The 20,242-nt window shown below is 40.3% G+C and overlaps 2 protein-coding genes across 2 annotated transcripts in view; both read right to left on the minus strand.

Annotated features, from left to right (window-relative positions):
• Positions 1 to 7,850: 7,850 nt before the first annotated feature.
• On the minus strand, positions 7,851 to 10,379 carry LOC146632188 (PAK4-inhibitor inka2-like). The gene is made up of 3 exons (XM_085354150.1): positions 10,271 to 10,379; positions 10,111 to 10,144; positions 7,851 to 8,915 (listed from the first exon to the last, which is right to left on the minus strand). The coding sequence occupies exons 2-3, from the start codon at positions 10,126 to 10,128 to the stop codon at positions 7,935 to 7,937; spliced, it is 999 nt and encodes a 332-aa protein (XP_085210276.1). The 5' UTR covers positions 10,129 to 10,144; positions 10,271 to 10,379; the 3' UTR covers positions 7,851 to 7,934.
• A 5,724-nt stretch (positions 10,380 to 16,103) lies between these two features.
• Positions 16,104 to 20,242, minus strand: part of LOC146632189 (guanine nucleotide-binding protein G(i) subunit alpha-2-like) — a 60,707-nt gene continuing 56,568 nt past the window's right edge. The window contains exons 6-9 of the mRNA XM_085353248.1: positions 17,804 to 17,933; positions 17,478 to 17,631; positions 16,454 to 16,664; positions 16,104 to 16,352 (exon numbers count right to left, since the gene is read on the minus strand). Of these exons, the coding sequence (XP_085209374.1) occupies positions 16,474 to 16,664; positions 17,478 to 17,631; positions 17,804 to 17,933 (475 nt within the window). The 3' untranslated portion in view covers positions 16,104 to 16,352; positions 16,454 to 16,473. The remainder of the gene's footprint in view (positions 16,353 to 16,453; positions 16,665 to 17,477; positions 17,632 to 17,803; positions 17,934 to 20,242) is intronic.

Here is a 20,242-nt window from a genome sequence, read left to right on the forward strand (position 1 = left end):
GTTAGGTGCAAGGACTGGACTGAAAATCAGTGAAAAGGCAAAGAAAGAAAAACTTTAAACATTTGTTATTCTGTAGCAGCGGAGAGGTGGAAAGTCAAAAACTGAGTCTGGTTTTTAATGTGAAATCATACAATGTAGATGGGTTTATCAAATGAATACACATTAAATGATAATAACAGTCAACCATTGAAGTTTAAGGCCAAAGGAAAATAGCTTGAGAACAAATGTAGCTTTACAGTGATGAGTGCCAAATACATGTAAATGAACAGGATGTAGGTATCAGCTGAGTGGGAGAGAGATGTGAGAGATTCTTGGGGGCTGTGGGGGGCTCTGAGTTTAATATTTGACTCCATCAGTCGTACTGAAGCGTTCACCCAGTCACGCGGTCCGCATTAGGACTGACAGCTTTGTTTAAAATCAACAGTAGTCCAGGTGCGGCGGGCAGCCATCTGCTGCAGTAGCCCACCTCCTCTGGCCTGTGTTGACACAGGGGCCACAAGGAGAACGCGCTGCTCCGCCAGACAGGGGATTTTACTTTTCAAATATAGCTATGACATTATAACGAATTTACTAAACAGTCATGTGCTAGCTAACGATCTAGCTTTCTGAATGTAAAGCTGCCTAAAATACATTATCTGCAAATGTAGAATCAGGTTAGCGAGCTTTATGGGTTCTACCATACTTATGCGAAACATAGAAGTCTCTTTTTTAAATTTACTTACTAAAAATTCTGAAGCTGCTGTCAGCAGTCATCAGCTATCATAATATGGTGTGGAAACTTTTGTTTCTATATAGATAAAGGATAGAGATATAATTTTTTAAACTGTAGTGGTGCTGATAGGTAGCTTGCCAAAAAGTGCAGTTCCTGGAGTGGACAGTCCTCAAACACTTTCATGGTAATGCTTGTTTTAAGGTAACAGAGCTTTGTCTGTTTGCATAGGTAATTGCCTACAGAGAGCCTGCGGAGAGGGGTTTTCAACCAACGCAAACATGCTCCCATGTAGTCCTTCAAAAACCCAACAGCACCCAGCTCGACCAAGCGTAGCGCAAATACTTATTGGTTGACAAGTGAAAGGGAGAAGTGCAAAAACAATGTTAAAGATCAAAAATATATATATATTAAAATACAGCATGACTCTGGTCTGCAAGAGTAGTTCCACTGCACACTTGAATTCCAGGGACAGTTATCAGCACTATTCTCACATGGGATCAATCAGACATCTCATGGATTTTGAAGTCTGGCTGATTAAAGACAATTTAATTTTCAACAATGTGGAACATCTGCGTTTTTCCATGCAGCTCCATAGGGTAATGTGAACACTGCTGTCAGTCAGTGTTATTACTCAAGGACTCAAGGACGGTAGATTTACCTGCAGTTGATAGACAGAAAAGTTGTATCAATCATTGTGGTAAAAAAGTGAACTATATATATTACAAAATGTCAAACTATCCCCTTTAAAAAGAGGAAATATTTTATATATATAACATAAATAGAGGTTGCAAATAGGATGTGCAAGAAAATTAGCTTTGCTTCTATGAACCTTGAACAATGTTTTGTATTATTTACTACATCTAAAAGGTAGGCATCTGGTCTCTCACATGATTGTATTACTTTACAGTCTGACGCTCAACAACCACATGATGACGCACACTTATACCCCCGTTCAATCCAGCTGATCCTCTATGACACATGATTTGAGTTTGAGTTATGTAAAGCTGTTATCTGAGTGGCCTTTGTCAACTTCTGTAAAATGCCATCTACCTCACCTATGGTCTTACAGAGAGTGGTGGAGCAGTTTCAAAGGAAACCGGCGAAGCTCCTTGAATGCATCAGCATCTGTTTTTAATGGATGGAGCCCATGTTGGTTAAAGTGGTCCAAGATGGCCAGATTCTTTCAAAATGAGGTTAACAGTGGGGTTAGCGTTCAGTCATCCACAGTGTATCTTTACTCCATCGTATTAGAAATAAATCTTTGAAAATGTAAACAAACAGCCCGTGAAGTGCCACGATCACTACTTGTGTGTGACTGTGTGAACCCACCCCCCGGACATTTTCTCTCATTTTTCTCAACATTTCTATTTACACTCGGCCTGCTCTGGCATATATCAGGACAAGAGGTCACTAAATAAGTTCAGCCATCATAACAAATTATCCATAACCAAAACAGTATGAGAGCAAATCAGCCATGACCAACTGGTTCAGCCGAACAACGATGCACAGTCCGCACAAACAAATATCACATCTTACTAACAAATACCTGCAGGGGGCTGGGGTGAGGGGGGGGGGGGGGGAGTGACGGCAAATTTTATTTCGATTAAAAGTGAATTCTGAATGGAGAATCGAAGAATGAGGATGAGTCGGAGGATGTCAGCAGGAAGTAAAAATGTCAGAGGAAGAAAACTAAGAAGAGTGGGAGGAAGCGGGAGACTGAGAGATCTTTGAGACCACACAATGTCTGCTTTCTGTTTGTCTCATCAGTGTAGCACATCTTAAGACTGGAGAAGGACTCCATTGTGCAACCATCCAATGAGGGTTTTCAATCCAGAGCTGTAGAGGGACAGTTAGTGGCGAGACCATGCTGTGGAGCGCCACAGGAAGACAACTTATCAAGGTCGCTCTTCTGACCCCAGTTTCCTGCTCAACAGAATGACCGATTGTCTGATCGGGCTCGCATCCTAATTACTTTTCTCACATCCAGACACTTCTTGCTTCCATAGCTGGGCTTTTCATTGCAGCTTGCTTGACAAAACTCTCATTTATTCCTGTATTTAACTCCTCATTAGCATTTTGCTCCTTGCCTTCTCTTTCTTCTTCATAAGTGCAGGATGAATGTTTCTTCCATTGCTTCTTCTTGTCTCTCTACACTCTTAAAGTTTATCTGACCACAAGCCAGCCCTTCCTCGCTGCTTGCGGCAATGTTGCATCCTGTGTCTGCAGTAGTTGGGCAAGATGGAGATCCTATTTCTTCACTCTTCTTTGTATGTCAGTCACACGACAACACTTTAAGTTATGACCCACACAAGACTACATGTAGATTAGTCTGAGTTAAATCATCCCCTAAGATTAGAAGACGGTGCTGTATGGTTGGTGTAATTCTCCTTCATGTCTCTGACCAAGGCACTGGCTTTTAGCTGAAGTTGCCCAATGCATGTGGCTGCTTACTGCTCCGAATGCTCAACATTAATTAAATGCACTGACTGGATTTCCCAGCAGGGATCAATAAAAAATCTTTTGACCATACATGTATATATATGTGTGGCTATACAACATAAATCAGGGTTATAGTGTGTGTTTTTCCATACAGGTTTGCAGTAGTTATTTCAAGCAGAGAAATCCAAAAAACTGTTTTCTTTGCAAAAAATAGAGCGTCTTCTTTGTGGTTTCTGGTTTCTGGGTTCAGCTGAGCTCTCCAGCAGGGATGCTGGTTTCTTGCCTGTAGCCTTCTGTTCCTGTTTTATCAAAGGTAAACTGTGTGACAATGTTTGTGTGTGTGTGAGTGTGAATACTTGTGTTTGGCAGTGAAAGTTTGACTTAGCTGTGATGTTAGAGTTAATGCCCCGACTGGTCATGTGGCCGTGAATGGACTCTGAATGCCCAGAGTCGCTCTCACACTTACATCCTCCAAAAGCAAAAGCGTGAAAGAATGTTGAGAATGTGTGACTTTGGCGTCGTCTACATGCTTTGGAGAGTCTCCTTTGTGTTATTTACTGGTAGCGTGTTAAAACCGTTTCCATTGTACTGTAGATCTATAGAGAGCACCAGCCTCTATTTAGAAATATAAACACACACACAAACCATACGTGTTTCTGCCCCACTGTCTTAAACCAAATACATTTTCCAAGTGGACATTAGAAAAGGCAATTTTGGACCCTGTGGGCCCCGTCTTAATGAAAGGGAAATTGCTGCTGTGTGGGAGTGCTGAAACGTGAGGTTCTGCGAAAAATTAAAAAACCCATTAATAGTCTCCAGAGAAGCTAATGTTTTTTCCATCCTCTTCGGTGGTGTTTTTCCATGTCAGACTGCGGAGACATCACGTTGGCAGGCACCAAGGCTCTGCTCTGCTTTGCAAATATGCATGGAACAGGCTCTGCAGTGGCCCATTATCTTGTACCTGTGCCAAACGTGGGTGAATAGGACACAACGTTACACAAGCTCAGGCAGGTCTGTGCTCACACGTAGTGCAACTTCAAGGTAAGAATAGAATGCAAAAATAAAAAAAATGCCACCACATTCCAGAGATGGTGCTTGTGTTTATTCAAGCCTTAAAAACAGCAAAACAGCCCAGAGTAATCCTTCATAATATTGCTGAAATTGAGAAATAGCATGGATGGACTGTTTTTACTGATCTCCTGCAATCAAGAATTCATTCATAAATTCACAGAAATTATGTGGGAAAAATGTGAGAAAACTTGTGTTGGCACAGGTTTAATACAGATGGATATTTGCCTCATGTAGGAACACACAAAAAACAAGCTGACCTGCTACAGATAAAACATTAAACCATCAGATATAAGCACAGAGTAGTGTGGCAATTTAGCTCCTAATGAGGCATTTCTTACACAGTGGCATTGGATTACTTGCAAAGGCATGTGTTGTACTGAACAGAGGAAGTAGGGTCTGACCTAAGGGGCCCTATTTGGCTATGAGAACCAATGCAAAGCCTCCTGGGATATTTAGACCATGTCATCTCAACTGTTATGATTCCCACGAACTTAAGACACCAGTTTATAATTGTGAAAAGCAGCTGTGTGACTCCTAAATGCAGTTTGTACACACCAAAAGGATGAAAAAGTTCTCATGGACTTGAAATTAGACTGAATATATGTATATATATTTCAATTACCTATATCAAGTCGACAGACAGACAGACAGACAGACAGACAGATAGATAGATAGATAGATAGATAGATAGATAGATAGATAGATAGATAGATAGATAGATAGATAGATAGATAGATAGATAGATAGATAGATAGATAGATAGACTTCCTGTCCCAGTCCTGATGAGTTAAGTTAAGACAGTTAAAGTTTTTTCCCCTAAAGGAATCAGTGATGTTGCACTTTCTGTTTCTCTGAAACATGGAATCCAGAAACTGTTGGTAGCCCAAACAGCTCAGTGAGTCAGTCCTTTGGAATTCCTTCAGAATCCAGTGTAAATCATCAACATTAGTTTTATTAATGTCATATATATTACTGTCATCCGATATCCCAGCATTTTGATGCCATGAACACAAGTTTCCTGATCCACTCCAAGGGTAGGTAGTGGTTACCTGGGGGTTTACCCACTGTAAAATGGAAATAAATTGCCAGATTATGCTATTTAATTTTCCTATTTCCAAGTAACACTGATTCACTTGGATCTACATAACTGTCAACAGGAGTTTGATGTACAAGGTAAAAACACCAACTCTCTGTTCTAAACTATCTGAAAAGTAAATTACTAGAAAAATTCTTCTTCAACAGAACTAAAAAGAAAATGAAAGAAATTGTACGTTGCTAGATTTTTCCCTTTGTTGTATTTTCAGAAAACAATAGTCACTGGTGCTACAGGAAACTGAGAAGCCCTACTGACTCTACTTGTTCTACGTCTTGTTACTGGACAGCTACTGTTTTCATAATCCTGCCTACGCCCAGGACAAGCACTAAATGGCCAGTAACCTTTCAAAGATTTTACCTGCAATTTGATGGTCAGAAGTTTAATTACTGGCCCTACAGACCAGCCAGCATCAGCAGTAGAAACTTCCACCCCTGAGAGCACAGAAAGACTAAAAGAGCAAACCGTGCTGAAAAACAAAATTGTCTGGTTACAATGTAGATTTTAGCGCTCACATGAGCTTGTGTGTATGGCAACACAAAAAAATTACACGGCTGAGGAGTTTGGCAAATTTTGTCACCTCATCCATCTACTCCTTTTATTTACTAACGTGATAATTACATGATTACATTCGTGAACATGATTTCATGCTGGCACCGAAGCTCCCGGTGAGGACCAGGACTAAAATTCCCAGCTAAACTTTTAATTAGCAGGAAATATGTTTTGTGTCCACTCTGTTAGACTGGGCCACCCTGTAAGCGTGCGATGCTTCAACAGATCTGCCTCAGATCATCTCATGTGCCAAGTTCATGAATGTTGTTTACGACAACTGTTAGTAACAGAGTTGAACTTGCTCTAAGCAGAATGTGGGTGGCAGCCATTCTGTTGAAACTGGAGTCATTTTAAAAGGACCTTCTACTCCTTAAGCAACCTCACCTCTGTGCCCAGTGAACGTACTCCTCTAAAGCCTTTACGTGCTTTCAGAAGGAGGCAGTGGAATCAGCTGGATGGGTAATGACACATAGTTCTTAGCTACATCGGTAAAGATCGGTAAAGATCCTACACTAATACAGAGAAAACCCCAACATTTAAACGACCCCCTATGAACAAGCCCTTAGCAACAGCGGGAAAGAAAAACTCTCTGTTTAACAGGAAGAAACGTGTGAAAGAATCAGGCTCGGGCAGGGGCAGCCATCTGCTGAAACTGGTTCTGGCCTGTAAATAGCTATAAAAGATGCTCCTGCTTTCACATCTACTGCATGTAGTGGGATATGTTCAGTAGGCAAAATGCCATTGAGGTGATTAATGTGTTGGATTCATTGTTTCTTGTGTCCTTTTCTCTCATTCCCACTGGAAACTAACATGCGCCTTAAATATAATGAGCTCAAGGAAGAACCAGAGAAAAAGAGCACACCCAGACGATTTGCTGAGATTCTCTTCACAAAGACGCTCTGTTTAGCTGCCTTTTAGAAACTATCATGTGAATATTGTAACTGCTTCATGATAAGAGCTCATTTTATCCCCAGTGAGTGCTCAGCAGTAAGCCCTCAGTGACATTCCATCAGGAGACCTTGATAAACAGGCCAAGACAAACAGCGCCCAGTTAGAGCCATCTTTCTCTCCTCTCCTCCCCTGTCCTTGATATCAGGCATGATTGGTGAGTCTGGCTGCAGCAGAGAGCATGGGAAATCCCATTGGGGGAAAATTCTTTATCTTTATATGGTCTGGTGTAGTTTCTCCTCTGAATTGATGAGCAAAGTGAATTTGTAAAGGCAAAGGTGAAGTGATTGTTAGCTTATCTTGGTGCATATGCCACTCAGCATTTTTCTCCCTTTGCTTGGTGAGCACAAGATTAAGTATACCATTAAGTAAAGTGTGTGGATGAGTTGGTACCACCTGTAAGGCTGGACCACAGTAAGAGCAGAGCCCAGGTTAAATGAGGCAGGGAGCTATTAGCGAGACGTTCTTCATAAAGCAAAGAGAATAAATGTGTGCACCATCTGCAGCCAGCTGCTTCGCCTCCTCTCACCTTTTACTGCAGACACATGGGGAATTACCTCATTGGGAACACAGCACTCTGTTGATACAGCCTCTGATTCTGGCCTGTAAATAGCTTTGTTGTCCTGGTTAAAGCCTCTCTAATGGATTCAACTTTTTGTTGAGTAAGAACATGAGTCCCATGGTATCTAACAAAGTACTGGAATGACTATAGCTCTGCGCTTCCTACACGCTATCAATTTATCTTTTTTTTTTTATTATACCCCAGTTACACTGAACCATCCATCTACAACCACAATCTCATGTGCCCATTTCTAATGAAAATAAATGAAACCACATTCATTTGCTTTATAGGAGAGGACGCTTAAAGCGTCCTTTAACCGACCAGACTGTGGAGATTTATTATCAGTGTAAGGAAACTGAGATAATGATGGCAGAATGTGTTCCAAATGTCTCTGGGAATTTAAAATAACCAATGAAAGGTATACATAAGAGCAGGTAGAGTTTGGGTTTTTATAACTTCTTTATTTTCAGCATATTAAAAATGGGAAACAGTCATATAAAAATAAAGTGACTCTGAGGATTGTTCAGTCTGTAAATGGCTCCACACGAAAATGGATGTCAGATGTAGCTGATAATATTTTTGCAGATTATAGGCTGCCGGCTGCCTGACTTCATGAGAGCTGCAAAGCGGTAGAAGTCCGCATCAAGCTCATTAATGCACGCGTGCGACTGGTGGAAAAACGGAACTTTGGACTGTGCTGCCACAACCGGACAGGACAGACGTTTTGCAGCATTGTCAGTTCTGTTAATCTGAGATTCAGTGGATCTCATCCTCACTTTGTCCTCCACACTCTTAGACAGTCCAACTAGTTTCCTCCTCATATTGACGAAGAAGGCTTTTCCCAGCCTAGGCCTTGAAGTTGGCTTCAGGTTGGTAGGCTCTGGACATTCTGGCAAGTCCATCCAGTTCTGTATGAGATCTGCAAAGCTGTTGTCACCTAAAACCAGAGGTTGGCGGTTGCGCCCTCTGGTCAATAAAGAGTTTGTCCAGTCCTCTGGGTCACTGGCCTCAAATGATGTCCATGTCTCCAGACAAACGTCGGAGGTGGATTTGGGGCGAATACGTCCGCTTGGCAATCTTTGTGTGCGCATGCAGGCTGAAGATGACACCCGCACATTCCTGGTCCTCCTCAGATATACTCCATCATCCTGCCACGAGGCCTCGGAGTAGCCTGAATCAAACTCCAGACTCTTGTGACTGCTGGGAGAGGCCGTGCTCAGCCTGAACCCAAACCGGCTGCTGGAGTCGTCCTCATCCTCTTCCAGAGGACTCGCCAGGCAGCAGGCAGAGTCGTAGGTACTGGCTGTGCTGGCATCAGACATCCGCAGGCGTGCGCGTTGCTCCCGTTGCAAAGCTCGCTGCTGACAAGCGCGTGCCAGTGCCGAGTGTTGGACTAAGGCTGGGAGTTGAGCGCTGATGGGAGCAAGGGGGCGCCTGGCTGCAGGGCAGCTTTTCCAAGGTTGTTTTAAATCTTGCAGTGACCTCATCATATACTGCATCTGCTCCCGTAGGCAGTCACCGGAGTCACTTAGGCAAAGCTGCAAAGAAAAGACAAAGAGTGTTAAGAAGTTGGCAATAAGTCATATGATATGGAGCATGAATAAAGCTAACAAAAGAAGATGACTGATAATCATTAATCCTTTTTAAATGGAGTGCTGGGTAAAGGTAGGAACAGGGACTACTTTTGGGACATGTTCAAACTTGCTTGGAGTACATTTCAGCCTATGAAAGAACATCTTTTCCTATTGTAATCTTTAAGGTCAGCTGACCTGCTGTTCAAAGAGTGCAGTTCTTCAAGAAGCCAATTTCAAAAACAAAGGCTATATGTTTGTCCGTTAATTCACTGAACCACACCAACAACTAATTTCATTGACTCAGAAATGATTCAACTGACAACCCAGACAAATGTTATTCCAGAGAGAGAAAAAGACGTCCTGCCCAAAGTGAAGCGACCTGCACACAAAAAGGTGATTTCGGCTTAGCTACAGGGGTCCTGTCTCTTTAAGGGTGCAACATGCCTGCATATTAATTTTACCAGGGTAATACTCCTGCTTCCTCTCTGACTCAAGGAGCGGATTGGTCAGAATCAGCCAGTGGACACTGGTGGCTCACTCAAACTTAAACAAGAGGTGATGGAGTAGCAAAAAAGGAAAAGTGGGGTCTCCTTTTTTTAAACCCACTTTAATTCATAATCCTATGAAAGGATAAGCAGTACAGGAGGAAACCTGACACAGTCAAATACCCGCCACCACAACTGCAAGGTAATTGCAGGATTCTTGTCAATACAGTAACCTCTGAACCTCTATGACCTCTCATCTCCTAGTCTACTGCAGAATTTGACCCTGTTGCAAGACCTTCTGCCCCCATTTTGCTTTTTATCATAACTCTGCAAGCTGCTGCACAAAACGTAAGGAAGTAAGGAACGTGCACAGGAGGATTATCAGCAGGTAGCCTATATGAAGTATCGGACAACATGTTCTATCACGGAAATCAAGCAACGTCCCAGTTGATGAAAACAGTGAATGTCTGGTAAACAGTTAAACTTCACCTTGTTTTTATGTGAGGACAGAATGAACTCTTATCATTGTTAGGGGAAACCAATGCTATGTGCAAAACCCACGATTTAACATGTTCCACGCGTGGAAAGACTGACTCTACTAGCCTATTCAGAATATACTACAATGGTTTCGGGGTTTACACTTTTATAATAAAATTAATATAAAGCAAACTTACCATCTCTTTTCCTTTCATCTGTAAAACTTTATATCTGCAAGAAAGAAAATGATGGAGTGGATTTAATGCAGCGCCCCACAGACATGAAACCCCTCATAACTAATAAATAACACTTCATGAAAGTATATAATAACAAGAGTTTAGGCTACACAGCGCTTACCTTGAACGTGACAGCTTCGTCCCATTAAGAGAAAATTGTCCCGATTCGTTCAAAGCAGTCGCGGGATTTAGTGTCCCCAGTAAGGAGTCAGCCCTTTCGGCTCCAGTCGCTTGATATGCTGAGTGAAAATTTCAGCCCCCTTGGCCTCCTTTTACAGCTCCGCGCTCTGCAGCCAGTTACAACCACTCGTGTCTGAATGAGCCAATCAGGGCGCAGGATGCCCGCAGAGCTCATTTGCAAAACAGCAGGAGAGAAAAAAAGATACTTCTGTAGAATAGCACCCCCACAACTCAATTCAGATTTTTTTAAACATACCCTTCATCATAAAACACCGTTGTCGTGTAATGTTTGAACGCAAAGACCTGGGAAGATTTAACCCAGACCTAGAGATTACTTTAGTGGGCCTGTAGCATTTATAAATGATGTTATGAGATTATGAGAGATATGAAAAGTCTTTCTTTCTATCGCTCCCAGAAATAATAATAATAATTCAGCTTTTACTTCATTTTAATTCACTTATTTTGTTGAAAATGCGATCATAAAATCGCTTTCTGGCTTCAGAAAAACAAACTAAACAAAACTGCAAATAGTAGAAGTTTTAAGAAGCTTCTGGTTTTTTTGTCAGAGCAAACCCCTAACTTATCAGATGGTAAAAAAAAACAACTTTCTTTCTTTTTGACTGCGACTGACTGCTTCATATCCCCTGTGATGCATTTATACGTAATCAAACACTTTTCACTGTGTTTCCTTTCCTAGCCCCTTTTTCTTTCCCACATGAGTGTTTTAATCCAAACCTTAGCGCTCTTTTTCAGATTACTTCTAATTTTTGTGGTGCTTGTTCAATTGGTGGCTCATTGCACTCTCATCCATTTATTCAGAAGCAAAGTAAGTGCCCGAGTGTAAATGTAACTGCATGCCACCACCACAACAGTCATTTGGCACCCCACCTTCCATTCAAAATAATGCGTATGCAAATCCAATGGGCTAAGGCATGCATTAAGTTGTTGGTCTTTGGGGAATGATCCTGATGGCCCACTGTTCATGTGCAGATTAGTGCTCACAGCAAGCCTCAGAATAACGGAGCCAGTTTACCTGTTCCAGAGTTAGATTTATACGAAAACTTGGCTTTGTGCATGAATCCATCTACCTGTGTTTGTGTGCGTGTGTGGCTCTGAATCTGCCATCCAGAAAAAAGTGAATTGTCCTGACAATCTAATCCTCACAAGACTGTAAATGGTTCATTTTATAGGCTACTATCTGAGTGCAACCTGTAGGTTTTAAAGAACGCCAGGCTTTTAACAATGGGAATTATTTGTTTCCCCCCAAAATTAGTGACTTCAAAAGACTCCCATTATCAGTGGTTCCCCTTAAGAGTCCTTCTGTGTCCACCACACATCCCATACACTTTACAGGATGAATTAAGTAATTAACTGCACTGTGCTTTAAATGGAACTGTGATTATTTTTCTGCACAGGCAGAGCAATGCTGCTCTCCTAAATACCTAATGGACTGACTTATTGTACAAGCTGATACTTAAGCAAATCTGACTATCCCCAATCAGACCAGAGATGAACTGCTTATTATCTTCATTATAGTCATCCCATTGCCTATGCTCAGTTTTCTCCTGTCATTTCAAATCTCAAATGTTTTAGGATTTATGTTCATTATGGAAGCTGCTTGAGTAACTGAGTCAGGGCACACAAGATAAACTTTTAATTCACTTTTAGGTCCTGCTGGAGGCTTTCCAAATTCTTTTATTTTAAACCTGAGCTACATGCAAGTGCTTAAAGTTGTTGTTCAAAGATCAGGGGGACACTTAATTTAACCAGATGTTGATCTTAGCAGATTAAAACAGAAAGCTATATATAAAAATAATCAAAACATCTGCTAAAATGGCCTAAAGTCATATATAAAACATCACAAACACACAATACAGGTTTTTTTTCAAGCTTTAGGAAATGTGTAGTTTTATTCTTTAAAAAAGGCTAAGACGAACTTCTTGTTTCACTTCTGGGTACAAAATCATTCATTTTATTCTTGTATGGCCTAATATGCACTGTTAAGTTAGCTTTTCTTGGTCTTTATGGGGTGAGGATGATTCATATATACTCTTATTGTGTGTGACATAGAAAAGTCAGAGAGCCAGAAAACAAACTCTAAGATGGCAAGATCAGTCGAGATTTGGTGATGTGCGTGTGTGTGTGCGTGTTCAAATAATTTCCCAGCCATTGTTTCCATCATAAATGTTCAGCCCACAAGTTCACAGTTATTTTGTGGTTCTTTATAATTCCCAAAGAGGAAGGAAATCTCTCTTCCTGCTGCTGGCTGGTTGTAAATCATTGGATCAGAGTGACAACAAAAGATTCAAAATGTAAATGCACCGATCAGTCATTTAACACCTCACCTGCCGTTTACATTTCGTGAATAGATGTCTATGCAAATCTGAATGACGGATTCATCCAGACAGTTGGGGAGCAATCCAACATTAAGTAGCATATGAGCATTTGCAACGGATGAGCACTTAAAATAAAACTGAAATAACTGGTGACTGCACAGAGACTTTGACATCATACCTGATGATTAAAGGACCTACTGTGTGCCTGAGACTTCACCCTGTCTTCAATTAACAGAACCGGAGCGCCCTCTGGAGAAAATACTTTGCAAGGGAAACTGGCTTGAAGAGTACCAAAGGGTCATGCGGATTTTTCTGCATGCAGCTAACAAGCATTTTTACATTACCACCCCTGTCAATAATAGATTCCTTTACTAAACCTACAGCAATGCAAATATGCAATATAGCATTATGAATGTCAGTATTATTATATATGTGCTTTATAGGCCATAAAAAGTCTAACAAGCTTTGTCACAATTTCCTCCTGAAGGATCATTTCAGGAGGAAGTCACAGCTTTGGTAAGACTGTATTATTAGTATGCCACAAGCTAATGTGAACTTTTTGCTGTTTTCTATTCCCACCTTATCACGCTCATCAATAACAATAACAATATCCCAGGCATTTTCATGTCCAGGTAAACTGAACGTTGCCGCTGCCATTTGCTAATCAAAAAATCTGAGTGGTGAAGTGTTTATGCAGTCAGTTTTCAATAAATAGCAGATGCATCTGACTGTGTGGTTTTTAAGACGCAACATATTTCTCTAGACCTGCAAAGTACAATGTAAACCTTTTCTCCAAAACAGTCTCATCTGCTTCTATAGTTTCCCCTGTAGAAGCTACAATCAAAATGTACTATATATGCTATATAGCAAGAACAGCTGCAACGAGACGTTTTCTGTTTCCTGACAGTGTTAAATGCTTTTGGTGGTGATAGTTTTGTTAGAGACTGACCAAAAAAGTTGAATAGTCTGTAAATATTTGTTGATCAGCTATTATCTCTATATGCATGTGTCCACCAGATGGCAGTCTCAGTGTTTTTAAAATTCGTGCATGCCTCTCGCATCAAACAGAAGACATTATTGAAGCAATAAAAAGCTGTATATAGCAGGTCTCTTACTTTCAAATTAAGAAGTCTTCCTCCTGTAAATGAAAAGAAACATCAAGCACAAGCAAAACACTTTTTAACACTTGTGTTTAACCCGTGAACGCCTAGTGTTTTATATGAGACGCGCAGATTTTTGTTTTTGAGACTTCTACGACATCAGCGAGATTTTCCCCCTGAAAAATCTAAATTAATAGAACAATAAATTTTTCAGCTTTTTTTTTTTTTTTAAATAAAGGCAGATGTAGCAAATACGATAAAAATGAAAACTCATGGCAATAAAAATGTAATTAATTTTTTAAACAAATTTGTCAGACTGTTCCATAAACTCCTGGCTTTCTGGCAATTATTTCATGGTTCAGGTTTTAAAGGGCTAATGCAGCACTCCTTTAGTCTTTTTTGGTCTAATATAAGGAGTAGCTTATGCCAAACAGATGCATGTTTACCAACACTGACTGTTGTACACATTACTGTGCAAAAGTACTGTAACCCCTCGTTTCTTTGTATTTTGTTTGGGAAATGGGTGCAGCGATTTTTGTGATTAGAAACCTATAAATACAGTACATCAGTTCATCTTCCAACAAGCTTAAAAATCATTCTTTGGTTTATTTTTCAACACAGCCTGAGCTCTCTTAGTCAAGCTTTCTTGCAATTTCTGTAAGTAGTCTTCAGGAAATGTTTTGCAGGCTACTTGAAGGACATTCAAAGCTATTTTTTAGATGTTGGCCTGCTTTTGTTCTGTTCTTTGTCAAGACGAGCACACACTGGTTCAGAGTAATTGAGGTCCGGGCTCTGAGGAGGCCAATCCATAACCAATAGTTACACATATTTTCTAACCAGGTAATCTTTTACCAGATGTGGGATCACTGTCATGCTGAAAAAAGAAGCCAATCCCAGTACGACACTTTCCAGATGATATTGCACAGTGGGTTAAAATCTGATGGCATTTTCCTCTGTTCATAATTGCGTCACAATTTTGACAAGATCCCCAACACCACTGGCTGTGTAGACACAACACTGGTTGATACCTTGAATTTACTGCTTGAATAATTCATTGGTCGGTGTTAAAAAAAATCCTCTGAAAATTAGTCAGTGACAAAGACTGGAATGAAAAAAACAAACAAACAAAAAAAACAGCCAAATGTGCAAATGAAAACTTTGAAAGACCTCCAGAAAGCCCCAAAGCCCGGAGAACTATTTAATCAAGCGCACCTAAAAAGAAAAATTACAAATTAGTCACCTTGGAAGCAAAACAAAGGGGGGTGGTTCAAGACTTTTGCACAGTACTGTAGCTGTGTTACAGTTCACTACATTTGCCAGCTTTTGATCAGCTGCTCTAATGCTAAAGTCAGTCATCTGTGGAGAATTTAAGGCCAGGAGCATTCTTTGCTTTTACCGTGTCCAATTGACATTGATGAACACAAAGATATGTATTACTGGAGTTTAGTTCTTCCTCCGTGGCTGAAACCATCTAATCAAAACCTGCTTAGCCATGATATTAAAAACAACCCTTCGGTTATTTTACTGGTGTAAAACCATCAACCCTTTGTTTGAATCATCTGTACAAATTTACAAAAAAATATAGTATCAAAGCTCTCAGTGAACATTTTATTCAGTTATCACCTGAAACATGAACTGGCAGCAATATTAATGTAACACAACAGACAGGAAACCCCAATATACCGAGTCTGGTGATGTCTACTTTTATTTAAATTAAATCATAAAGGAATTTTTAAAGCATTTTATTATTTACCAAAAACACTAACCTCTTTACGGAATTAGATTTTTGTCTCTCATTAACAATCACAATACTACTCAGAGATTCTAGGCAGCAGAGCACAGTAGGTCAAACAGTTCTGAAAGCATTTCTAAGAAATGGTTGTAAACAGAAGTCAAGGCACAAATATACTGCAACAGACATGGAAATGATACTATAAAAGTGAAAGAATGTTAGGTACACACATACTTTAAATATTGTTTAGAATTGAGCCACAATTTCCCCCCCAGCAGGTGAAGCCATTTTTTCTTTTTTAGCTTTTTAATTTTTTTTCCTATTTTTTTTGTTTTTGTTGGAATGTTACATACTTTGTGTGGATTACAGAGCTAATATTTGCCAAGTTGAGTCATGCAGAATATATACTTTTTGCTATGAATGATGAACTGATGTAAACATTATAACAAAAGCACTTTTTTATGAATCATATTTTATGTCCATGCCTGTGCTTCAGCTCTTAAAAAATAAGCATCATGTGATTAAAAGGTTAATAATTTGCACATTGGAATTTCTAAAAGTAAAATGAATGCATATATATATATATGCAAAAGAAAACATTTCTCCTCCTCTAGTAATTGAAAATAAAGAAAAACAATAAAATAGATGTTGATTTTTGTGGTCATAGCCCAAAGAGTTAATAACACGAGCAACTGGATCAGCAATTGTTGAAAATCTGCAAGGCTCGTCGGGTTTTCAGTCTCTTAGGTGTCTTTTTAAAAAGCAGATCAAAGCATAAATCGTGGTTGGCCAGTGCAGTCATTCATGATCCGTGTATAATCCCCCATCGCTATGGTCAGAGCGGTTCAAGTAATCCTAACAGAAACACAGAAAACAAACAAAAATATCTCAGTCACTTTGGTTTATGAATCCACATGGCTCTTAGTGACTTCAAGTCCTTTCTTCTTTTGACTCACCTCGACTCTCAGACTGATTTTCAGAAAAGGCCACAGTCCTTCAGGTTGTTCTTGATGATGACATCGGTGACGGCATCAAACACAAACTGCACGTTCTTGGTGTCAGTGGCGCAGGTGAAGTGGGTGTAGATTTCCTTGGTGTCCTTCTTCTTGTTCAGATCCTCAAATTTGGTCTGGATGTAAGTCTGGGCCTCCTCGTACGTGTTGGGGCCTGAGAAAAGTTTCAGGAGAGCTTAATCAGTGTGGAAAAGAAGTCAAATCTTTTTGCTGATAGGCAGAGACAGTTTCACTTGGCACTCATCCAAATCAACTCTTTTCCAGCAATTCCTACAAATCAAGTATTATTATTTCCTTATCCTGCATTGTAGTTGTGCACGTAGTTGCAACTTTATGCATGGGCAGTCTGTTACATTTAAGTCAAAGAAACCCCCGTTTTACTTAAGGACCCCGAGGAATGTTGTTTGCACTTTTCCTTTCTCACATGTAGCAGACGAGAGTTTACTGCCTGCTTCTAAAGAGTTCTCAGGTGAAGGATTTTCCTGATTAGAGCACGCAGCAGGAAGGACACATGGAGTGCATTTGCTTACACTGTACCGATGTGAATCTTTTAAATTTCATATTTTCATTAAAAATGGGGGCACCTTTCTTGTGCCAAAACAGTACGCTCATTTCTGGCTTAGTGGAAAGCAAGTGGGGAGGAGGGGAGTATAATTTGCATCCAGAAGATTTAAAGAAGATTTTGGGAAAGTGTTGTAAAAACACCTTCAGATTTTGTTTTCTAAAAAGTTGCTAATTTCTGACACATGAATTGACTGATAATGCACAAGAAATACAAACTGGGGCTAGATTTTGTTTCATGATTTCATGAAAAATACAGGTTGGCAAGTGAAAACAAGTCTCAAAACAGGTTTTTCGTGTTTATCATTCTACACCGTTGCAACGTTATCACTGGGCTTGCTATAAAGAATAAACACAATGACAAATGTGTTTATGATTGTGTTTGTACTGAGGCAGTCATACATACCAGTGTACTCAGGGAAGCAGATGGTCAAAGGGCTGTGAGCAATCTTCTCCTGAAACAGGTCCTTCTTGTTGAGGAACAGGATGATGGACGTCTCTGTGAACCACTTGTTGTTGCAGATTGAGTCAAAGAGCTTCATGCTTTCATGCATCCGGTTCTGGGTGGGCCGGGCACAAATGCGGAGATAAAGAGATTATTAGAGAACACTACGAGACCACACAAAGGAAATGAATTCACTGAAACCTCGGCCCTCCTTCCAGTTCTTTTCATTTTCTTGGGACTGGACTCCAATGTGAAGTTCAGCAACTGTTTTCTAAGTGTTTACTCACCATCTCTTCATCCTCAGCTAGGACCAGATCATAAGCACTCATGGCTACACAGAAGATGATGGCTGTGACTCCCTCAAAGCAGTGGATCCACTTCTTCCTTTCTGACCGCTGGCCTCCAACATCAAACATCCTGTACAAACAAACGCAGTGTAAACATATTCCTATGAGGTGGATGGGACTCAGCAATGAAGGAAACATTTTTAGGTCTCTCGACCTAGTTTCCCACTTCTGCCTCTCTTCAGGCCTCTGCATTTCCCTGCCTCCTGAAGGCATTTCAGCACAGTGCAGCTGGTAACAAGAAGACTTAAGGATGACGCATGGTGCGGAAGGTTTCTCACTCAGATTATGTATAATTTATTCATGAAGATGGAGAGGACTTGGATGCACGAGCGAGGATGCTCATCTCGACTGTGCCAGACTCAATATTCCTTCTTTTCAGCTTCTCAGAAGATATAGTTGACCGCAGAGGTGTGGACTCGAGTCACATGACTTGGACTCGAGTCAGACTCGAGTCATTAATTTTATGACTTTAGACTTGACTTGAAAAAATGTTCTAAGACTTGTGACTTGACTTGGACTTTTACACCAATGACCTGGGACTTGAATTGGACTTGAACCGGTTTACTTGAAAAGACTTGATATTTCACCCCAAATATAAAACTTAACATGCATATTATATAGAGATTGAAAATGTGACGTCATTCAGGGGTAAAACCGCAAAGGATTCTGGGAACTCGTGGCAAGAGGTACTAGCGCACGCAGGCTTTCAATTGAAATCAGTCACACAGCGATAAAAAGAAACACAAAAATGTCAAGAAGCTGTTGTATTATTAACTGCAATAGCCGGTCGCATGACAGCCACGGGAAGCCGACGGGTAAAGAGATCGGTTGTTATCGGATTACGACGTTGAAGAGAAATTGTTCGAGCCATGTTTCCGAAGTAACAAAGACGCGACGGATGGCCTGGATTTCAGCCATTCAAAGATCAAATATAACGTCCCAGAACACTCCAGCTCACAGGTTAGTCTGCTCCAAGCATTTACACGAAGGTCAGTGTTTTTTAGTAGTTAATACGTCATTTTCATAACATAATTGGTGATATAGGTTACAAGCAAGTCTGGCGCTGAACAGAAATTGTCGCGCTATGCTCCTTTGTTTATTGTGCATAAATAGTGAATTGTCCTGACACAATATTGCGTTTCGCTTCTGTTATTATGGTACATTGACAAAAACATATACTTTTATTCACAGGATAAAACAGGTTTTTGTATCACTAATTGCCCAGTACGATTACAGCATACAGTATTATTGTCACTGCTACATTTCTGTGATGGGTACCAGAAATTATTTCCACTACTGATTAATTACCGTTGAGCTCAAAGGTCCTATTAATAAACGGTTAACGAATGTGTATTTATGACGACGATTTGTGAGACTGGTAAACTTATGATACGTACGATGGTCTTTCGTTCTACACGGTGCATTTCAAGGTCCTGTACCCATCCGTCGGTAAACTGTACCTGGGCTTGTTGCAGTGACCTGAAGTTACTAAACTTCATGAGTGTGTGCACTCACTCCAAGAACCGTATAATTATAAATATGCATATAAATATGCTACGATGAGATAGCTGACTTCATCTAACTAGCAAATGTTGTCCAGGCTACGTTGGTGATACAGTTTTTTTTAATGTGTATATTTTTGTCATGCGATTTTAAAGCTGGTCCTACAACCGCATCCAAGAATAACATGCAGCTTATCTCAGAACTGTCGGTGAAAATTATTCTTGGAGCTAGGTTTAATTGAGCTGCATTTTAAAGAGGTGCAATTTCACAATTTGTGTATATTTTCACTATTTTGTCATGTGTTAAGAAAAACACAGATTTTAAAATTACATGGTCTAATATTTACATTTAGCATATAACTGCAACATGCTTTTTTTCGGGTTTTTTTAAAGACTCGAAAGGACTTGAAATTCAAAGTTTAAGACTTGTGACTTGACTCGGACTTTTACACCAGTGACTTGAGACTCGACTCGGACTTGCCTGACATTACTTGAGACTTGACTTGAGACTTGAGGATAAAGACTTGAGACTTACTTGAGACTTGCAAAACAATGACTTGGTCCCACCTCTGGTTGACCGTTTGTGACATTTTAAAGCAATACTCATATTATGACAGTATTCTTCCTGCTGAGCAGAATTTGATTCACTACGCAGCACTTTGGCTCTCCCAAAACGGCCAGCTTTGTGCCGACTGAAGCAGGGATCTTTAGAACAGTGACACACTTTACACTGTTTACCCCACCAGTGTGCTCATCCACAGCACTGCTCACATAAGTCATATATATCATACACTCCAGCACGAAAGAGACTGGATTAGGTAAACACGTCTGCATGGATTTGGTTAATGTCCTTTACAAAGGATTACTTTATATATCG

The sequence above is a fragment of the Diplotaxodon limnothrissa genome, linkage group LG5 (assembly GCF_057381915.1).
Source record: "Diplotaxodon limnothrissa isolate DT_005_m linkage group LG5, D_limnothrissa_male_GT1.1, whole genome shotgun sequence".
In the NCBI taxonomy this organism is placed as follows: Eukaryota; Metazoa; Chordata; class Actinopteri; order Cichliformes; family Cichlidae; genus Diplotaxodon; species Diplotaxodon limnothrissa.